We start from the raw sequence: 9,056 nt of genomic DNA, 5'->3' as shown, positions 1-9,056 counted from the left end.
TAGGGTTTAATCCTCTCTCCTCTCTCTTCTTCCTGTCCAGGTTTAAGTTTAGGGTTAGGGTTTAATCCTCTCTCCTCTCTCTTCTCCCTGTCCAGTTGTGTGGTAGATGAGTTGGACTTCTCAGGGATGGACCTGGATGATGCCCTCAGGAAGTTCCAGGCTCAGATTAAAGTCCAGGGGGAGGCCCAGAAGGTGGAGAGACTGATCGAGGCCTTCAGGTGAGAATATAGTTAAAACAACAACAAACAACACAGGAACTGTAGTATATGGCCTATATACCATGTGTAAGGGCTGTTCTAAAGCAAGAGGCAACGCAAAGTATACAGCCTGAATACAACCCCTAGCTTTGCTATATTGGTGATATACCACAAACCCCCAAGGTGCCTTATTGATATTATAAACTGGTTACTAACATAATTAGACCAGTAAACATATATATATTTTTTGTCATACCCATAGAATACGGTCTGATATACCACGGCTTTCAGCCAATCAGCAATCAGGCCTTCAGATACTTGGACTTAATTACTTTATGTACTGGCTTTATGGACTTTTTATACTGACTAGTGGACATACTGTCACACCCTGGCCTTAGTATTCTTTGTTTTCTTTATTATTTTWGTTAGGTCAGGGTGTGACATGGGGAATGTCTGTGTCTATGTGTAGTGTTTGTGTCAGCACTATTGGTAGATATAGCTTCACGGTCGTCAGTTTGTTATTTTGTTAGTTTGTGTCTAGTGTTTGGTTCGTGTGGTTTTTCCTGTCTTCTAAATAAAGAGAAGATGTATTTTGCACAAGCCGCGCCTTGGTCCTKTCTCTCTCCCATTGACGATCGTGACACATACTTTTATCCTGGGGGACATACAGACTATTTTGTACCGGACTTTTTAAGCCATGGCTGCACTTTTTGTACCAGGACTTGCAGCCTTTTCTACCGACTTCTGGACTTATTGTGCTAATTTATGGACTTCTATTTGCTGACTTATGGAATTATGTGCTAACTTATAGACTTATTCACAATAGTATTGTTGGTTAAGGGCTTGTAAGTAAACATTTCACTGCTGTATATGGAGCATGTGACAAAAAACTTTGATTTGATGTCCTAACTTATGGACTTCTGTCCTGACTTATGGACTTCTGTCCTGATTTATGGACTTCTGTCCTGACTTATGGACTTCTGTCTTGACTTATGGACTTCTGTTCGTTTTCTATGTTATACTGTATTGACATTTTAGTTTTGGATATATCTGACTTATATCTCTCTCTCTCTCCCTCTATCTCTTCTCTCTCTACCTCGCTCTCTCTCTTTCTCTCTCTTTCGCTCCCTCTCTTTCTCTTTCTCCCTCTCTTTCTCTCCCTCTCTTTCTTTCTGTCTTCTCCCCCCCAATCCAGTCAGCGGTACTGTGTGTGTAACCCGGTGCTGATCCGACAGTTCCAGAACCCTGACACCATCTTCATCCTGGCTTTTGCCATCATCCTCCTCAACACAGACATGTACTCTCCCAACGTCAAGCCAGAGAAGAAGATGAAGCTGGAGGACTTCGTCAAGAACCTCAGAGGTGAGGAGGATTCTGGTGGCTGACTGTTTTTGAGACGGCTGTTTGGATTATTTCTCTACCTGATGTAATGAGGAGACATGTTTTTTTTTACCAGTTTATTCTGMACTCCTCAAAACAAACATCTATTTATCTCCATTTATTTGCCCTCTATCTGTTGTTATCTCAGTTATCTCCATTCCTCTTTATCTCTCCCTTTTTCTTCCCACATTATTTGGATGGAATCTGTATGGTAACGTTTGTATGTCCCTTCTTCTTCTCTCTTTACTAACACACTTTCCCCTATGGATGTTAATGTTTCCCAGGAGTGGATAATGGTCAGGACATACCCAGAGACCTGTTAGTAGGAATCTACCATCGGATAGAGAAGTGGGAGCTACGCACCAACGATGACCACGTGTCTCAAGTACAGGCTGTGGAGAGGGTGGTAGTGGGCAAGAAGCCCGTAAGTACAGTATTAATGTCTACTACGGTCATTGCCTGCTCAGACTCAGAATATGCACTACATGACCAAAAGTATGTGGACACCTGCTCGTTGAACATCTCCTTCCAAAATCATGGGCGTTAATATGGAGTTGGTCCCCCCTTTTGCTGCTATAACAGCCTCCACTCTTCTGGGAAGGCTTTCCACTAGATGTTGGAACATTGCTGCGTAGACTTGCTTCCATTCAGCCACAAGAGCATTAGTGAGGCCGGGCCCTGATGTTGGGTGATTAGGCCTGGCTTGCGGTCGGCGTTCCAATTCATCGCAAAGCTGTTCGATGGGGTTGAGGTCAGGGATTGTGCAGACCAATAAAGTTCTTCCACCTTTGTGCGCGGGGCATTGTCATGCTTAAACAGGAAACAGTCTTCCCYAAACTGTTGACACAAAGTTGGAAGTACAGAATCATCTAGAATGTCATTGTATACTGTAGCATTAAGATTTCCCTTCACTGGAACTAAGGGCTCTAGCCCGAACAATGAAAAACAGCCCCAGACCATTATTCCTCCTCCACCAAACTTTACAGTTGGCGGCACTATGCATTGGGGCAGGTAACGTTCTCCTGGCATCCGCCAAACCCAGATTTATCTGTAGGACTGCCAGATGGTGAAGCGTGATTCATCACCCCAGAGAACGCTTTTCTACTGCTCCAATGGCGGCGAGCTTTACACCACTCCAGACGACACTTGTTATTGCACATGGTGATCTTAGGCTTGTGTGCGGCTGCTCGGCCATGGAAACCCATTTCATGAAGCTCCAGACGAACAGTTCTTGTGCTGACGTTGCTTCCAGAGGCAGTTTAGAAAATCGGTAGTGAGTGTTGCAACTGAGGACAGATGATTTTTACGCGTTACGTGCTTCAGCACTCGGTGGTCGCGTTCTGTGAGCTTGTGTGGTCTACCACTTCACGGCTGAGCCGTTGTTACTCCAAGATGTTTCCACTTCTCAATAACAGTACTTACAGTTGGCCGGGGCAGCTCACCTGTTGGAAAGGTGGCATCCTATCACGGTGCCACGTTGAAAGTCACTGAGCTCTTCATTATATGACCATCCTACTACCAATGTTTGTCTATGGAGATTGCATGGCTGTGTGCTCGATTTTATACAACTGTCAGCAATGGGTTTGGCTAAAATAACCAAATCTACTAATTTGAAGGGGTGTCCACATACTTTTGTATATATATATTGTATATTATTGTTTTTATTTCAACGTAGTCCCCACACCCCCTCAATGATCATGCTGCTGATCCCCCTATGGTCATTGTGTATATATAGTGTAAGTTAAGTAGGTTAGAAAATATAAGAATATAAGTGAAATATATTTTTTATAAAGTTATAATATAAATATAAGAAAATACGTTAGATCCAGGCTGTTTCACAAKKGGCCGTGATTTGGAGTTCCATAGGGTGGCGCACAATTGGCCCAGCATTGTCCGGGTTTGGCCAGGGTAGGCCGTCATTGTAAATAAGAATTTGTTCTTAACTGACTTGCTTAGTTAAATAAAAATAAATAAAAAATACTTTAGACAATATATGTTACTTCTGAAATTAATGGAAAGAAAACTCTCTCCTGTGGGGAAAACAGCCAATATTCAGTAGAAAACAGCCCATATTCAGTAGAAAACAGCCCATATTCAGTAGAAAACAGCCCATATTCAGTAGAAAACAGCCCATATTCAGAGTAGAAAACAGCCCCATATTCCAGTAGAAAACAGCCCATTATTCAGTAGAAAAGCCCATATTCAGTAGAAATGAGTATAATAAGTAAGTATATCATAAAAAAAAAAGAAAAAAAATAAACAAAGAAATAAAGATAAACAAAACAAAAGAATATAAAAACAAAAAAAAAATATTATTTAATAATCAATTAAAAAAAATAAAAAAACTATTAATATAAAAACACAAAAAAAACGAAAAAGAAAATAAATCAAAAAAGAAAAAAACAAAAGACCCGAGTAAACATAATAAAAAAAAAAAAAATTAATATAAATAAAAAATAAAATAAAAAAAAAAAAAAAAAAAAAAACAGGGGAGCAAGGGCGACGAAGAGAGGCACCACCCAGGGGGGGCAGGCCACAGGGGCAGGGAGGAGCGGCCGGCCCATATTCAGTAGAACACAGCCCATATTCACAGAAAACAGCCCATATTCAGTAGACAACAGCCAATATTCAGTAGAACACAGCCCATATTCAGCAGAAACACAGCCCATATTCAGCGAAAACCCCATATCAGTAGACAACAGCCAATATTCAGTAGAACACAGCCCGTATTCAGCAAAAACAGCCCATATTCAGTAGACAACAGCCATATTCAGTAGAAACACAGCCTATAGCAGAACACAGCCCATATTCAGTAGAAAACAGCCCATATTCAGCAGAACACAAGCCCTATTCAGCAGAAAACAGCCCATATTCAGTAGAAAACAGCCCATATTCAGCAGAAACACAGCCGTATTCAGCAGAAAACAGCCCATATTCAGTAGACAACAACAATATTCAGTAGAAACACAGCCCATATTCAGCAGAACACAGCCATATTCGTAGAAAACAGCCCGTATTCAGTAGAAAACAGCCCGTATTCAGCAGAAAAACAGCCCATATTCAGTAGACAACAGCCAATATTCAGATGAACACAGCCCATATTCAGCAGAAACACAGCCCATATTCAGTAGAAACAGCCCATATTCAGTAGAAAACAGCCATATTCAGCAGAAAACAGCCCATATTCAGTAGAAAAAGCCCGATCGTAAAACAGCCCGTATTCAGCAGAAAACAGCCCATATTCAGTAGAACACAGCCCATATTCAGTAGAACACAGCCCATATTCAGTAGAACACAGCCCGTATTCATTAGAAAACAGCCCGTATTCAGTAGAACACACCCGTATTCGAGAAAACAGCCCGTATTCAGTAGAAAACAGCCCGTATTCAGTAGAAAACAGCCATATTCAGTAGAACACAGCCCATATTCAGTAGAACACAGCCCATATTCAGCAGAAAACAGCCCATATTCAGCAGAAAACAGCCCATATTCAGTAGAACACAGCCCATATTCAGTAGAAAACAGCCATATCAGTAGAAAACAGCCCTTATTCAGTAGAAACAGCCCATATTCAGTAGAACACAGCCCGTATTCAGATGAAAACAGCCCGTATTCAGATGAAAACAGCCCTTATTCAGTAGAAAACAGCCCGTATTCAGATGAAAACAGCCCATATTCATGAAAAGCCGTATTCAGATGAAAACAGCCCGTATTCAGATGAAAACAGCCATATTCAGATGAAAACAGCCCAATATTCAGATGAAAACAGCCATATTCAGATGAAAACAACCCCATATTCAGAGAAACAGCCCGTATTCAGCAGAAAACAGCCCTATTCAGACAGAAACAGCCCGTATTCAAAGAAAAGCCCATATTCAGATGAAAACAGCTCGTATTCAGATGAAAACAGCCCGTATTCAGATGAAAACAGCCCGTATTCGATGAAAACAGCCCGTATTCAGATGAAAACAGCCCGTATTCAAGATGAAAACAGCCCGTTCAGTAGAAAACAGCCCGTATTCAGTAGAAAACAGCCCGTAATTCAGTAGAAAACAGCCCGTATTCCAGTAGAAAACAGCCCGTATTCAGTAGAACACAGCCCGTATTCAGTAGAACACAGCCCGATTCAGATGAAAACACAGCCCGTATTCAGTAGAACACAGCCCGTATTCAGATGAAACAGCCCGTAATTCAGATGAAAACAGCCCGTAATTCAGATGAAAAACAGCCCGTATTCAGATGAAAACAGCCTGTATTCAGGAGAAAACAGCCGTATTCAGATGAAAAAACAAGCCCGTATTCAATGAAAACAGCCCGTATCATAGAAAACAGCCCGTATTCAGTAGAAAACAGCCCGTATTCAGAACACCGCCCGTTTTCAGTAGAAAACAGCCCGTATTCAAGTAGAAAACAGCCAATATTCAGTAGAAACACAGCCCGTATTCAGATAAAGAACACAAGCCCGTATTCAGTAGAACACAGCCCGTATTCAGATGAAAACAGCCACGCCGTATCAGATGAAAACACCCGTATTCAGATGAAAACAAGCCCGTATTCAGATGAAAACAGCCTTATTCAGATAGAAAAACACCGTATTCAGATGAAAACAGCCGTATCTCCGTATTCAGTAAAAAGGCGTATTCAGAGAAAAGAGCCCGTATTCAATGAAACAGCCGTATTCAGTAGAAACGCCTATTCAGATGAAAAACAGCCCGTATTCAGTAGAAAAGAGCCGTATTCAGGAGAACCACGCCCGTATTCAGTAGAAAACAGCCCGTATTCAGTAGAAAACAGCCAGTATTCAGTAGAAACACAGCCCATATTCAGTAGAAAAAAGCCCATATTCAGTAGAAAACAGCCCCATATTCAGCAGAAAACAGCCCATATTCAGTAGACAAACAGCCTACATATTCAGTAGACCCCCATATGAAAACAGCACATATTCGCTAGAACAACAGCCCATATTCAGATGACAAACAGCCATATTTGCAGTAGACAGCCCGATATCAGCTAGAGAAACAGCCCCATATTCGATAGAACAAACAGCCCATAATTCAGGAGCAAGATATTCGCAAACACAGCCCATTATTCAGTAGAAAACAGCCCATATTTCAGCACAGATATTAGACAAACAGCCCTATTCAGACGAAAACAGCCCTAATTCAGTAGAAACAGCCCATACTTCAGTAAAGAAAAACAGCCCATATTCAGTAGACAACAGCCAATATTCAGTAGAACAACAGCCCATATTCAGCATGAAACACAAGCCCATATTCAGTCAGAAACAGCCCGTATATTCAGATGAAAACAGCCCTATTCACAGTGAAACAGCCCATAGTTCAGAGAAAACAGCCCAATATTCAGTAGAACAAAGCCCATATTCGGAAAAGGCATATCAGCAGAAAACAGCCAATATTCATCAGAAAACAGCCCATATTCAGTAGAAAACAGCCCATATTCAGTAGAAAAAACAGCCCATATCAGTAGAAAACAGCCATATTTCAGTAGAACAACAGCCCATATTCGTAGAAACAGCCCAATATTCAGTAGAAACACGCCCATATTCGTGAACAGCCATTAGTAAACACAGCCCATATTCAGACGACACACACCATATTTTCAGTAGAAACAGCAACAGAGAACCACCCTATTCAGTCAAAAACACATATAGCCAGCATATTCATGAAGCTAATCGTAGACACAGCCCAGTATTCAAGAAACAGCCCATATTCAAATGTAGAAACAGCCATATTCAGATGAAACACAGCCCATACTTAGTAGAACACAGCCCTTTCAGTAGAAAAACAAGCCATATTCAGTAGAAACAACAGCCCATAATCAGCAGAACACAGCCCATATCAGTAGAACACAGCCCATATTCAGTAGAACAAGCCCATATTCAGTAGAACAACAGCCCATATTCAGTAGAACAGCCCGTATTCAGTAGAAAACAGCCCGTATTCATTGGAAAACAGCCCGTATTCATTAGAAAACAGCCCGTATTCAGTAGAACACAGCCCGTATTCAGTAGAACACAGCCAATATTCAGATGAAAACAGCCCATATTCAGTAGAAAACAGCCCATATTCAGCAGAAAACAGCCCATATTCAGTAGAAAACAGCTCATATTCAGTAGAAAACAGCCCATATTCAGTAGAAAACAGCCCATATTCAGGAGAAACATATTCGACCTGATATACAGTATGTAATCTTTGAATATGCTGTGTGTCGAGGTGTTGCTGCCAGGTTCTGTCTGCCAGGTTCTGTCTGCCAGGTTCTGTCTCTGTGAATAGTAATAATAATTTGTGTGTAGGTGCTCTCGCTGCCACACCGCAGATTGGTGTGTTGTTGTCAGCTGTACGAGGTGCCTGACCCTAACAGAAGCCAGAGGACTGGAGTCCACCAGAGAGAAGTCTTCCTCTTCAACGACCTGCTCGTGGTAAGACTCACCTGTGTGCCCTGAGAGTGTTATGTCTGTACCATATAGACTCACCTGTGTGCTCTGAGAGTGTTATATCTGTACCATAGAGACTCACCTGTGTGCTCTGAGAGTGTTATATCTGTACCATATAGACTCACCTGTGTGCTCTGAGAGTGTTATGTCTGTACCATAGAGACTCACCTGTGTGCTCTGAGAGTGTTATGTCTGTACCATATAGACTCACCTGTGTGCTCTGAGAGTGTTATGTCTGTACCATAGAGACTCACCTGTGTGCTCTGAGAGTGTTATATCTGTACCATAGAGACTCACCTGTGTGCTCTGAGAGTGTTATATCTGTACCATAGAGACTCACCTGTGTGCTCTGAGAGTATCAAACATTTTCTGTTCGCCTGAGTTAGCTAAAACAATGGTCTGAGAATAGTCCTGGAATAGTCTCAAAATAGTACTGGAATAGTATTGTAATAGTCTCAAAATAGTACTGGAATAGTATTGGAATAGTCTCAAAATAGTCCTGGAATAGTATTGGAATAGTCTCAAAATAGTACTGGAATAGTATTGGAATAGTCTCGAAATAGTCCTGGAATAGTATTGGAATAGTCTCGAAATAGTCATGGAATAGTCCTGGAATAGACCTGGAAATGACCTGGAAATGACCTGGAATAGCCCTGCAATAGACCTGGAATAGACCTGGAATAGACCTGGAATAGTCCTGGAATAGCCTTGGAATAGCCCCGGAATAGACCCGGAATAGCCCCGGAATAGACCCGGAATAGTCCTGGAATAGTGTCGGAATAGTGTCGGAATAGTGTCGGAATAGTAATGGAATATTCTCGAAAAACTCCTGGAATAGACCTGGAATAGACCTGGAATAGCCAGAGTCATCACAAAAACCCAGATTCCAAGCTATATCAAGCACAGTGTTTACACAGTCATGCCCTCTGGCCTATATCAAGCACAGTGTTTCCACGGTCACGCCCTCTGGCCTATATCAAGCACAGTGTTTCCACGGTCACGCCCTCTGGCCTATATCAAGCACA

General features: G+C 41.8%; 1 protein-coding gene across 1 annotated transcript in view; it reads left to right on the top strand.

Moving 5' to 3' along the window:
- LOC112069787 (IQ motif and SEC7 domain-containing protein 1-like) overlaps positions 1 to 9,056 on the top strand; it is a 57,319-nt gene that overhangs the window by 19,378 nt on the left and 28,885 nt on the right. Inside the window, 4 exon segments of the mRNA XM_070438695.1 lie at positions 96 to 218; positions 1,393 to 1,559; positions 1,862 to 2,001; positions 7,891 to 8,016. Coding sequence (XP_070294796.1) covers positions 96 to 218; positions 1,393 to 1,559; positions 1,862 to 2,001; positions 7,891 to 8,016 — 556 coding nt within the window.

This window comes from Salvelinus sp. IW2-2015, unplaced genomic scaffold (assembly GCF_002910315.2).
Source record: "Salvelinus sp. IW2-2015 unplaced genomic scaffold, ASM291031v2 Un_scaffold1120, whole genome shotgun sequence".
Classification (NCBI taxonomy): Eukaryota; Metazoa; Chordata; class Actinopteri; order Salmoniformes; family Salmonidae; genus Salvelinus; species Salvelinus sp. IW2-2015.
The sequence above is the reverse complement of the archived record's forward strand: the minus strand, read 5'-3'. Positions and strand labels throughout refer to the sequence as shown.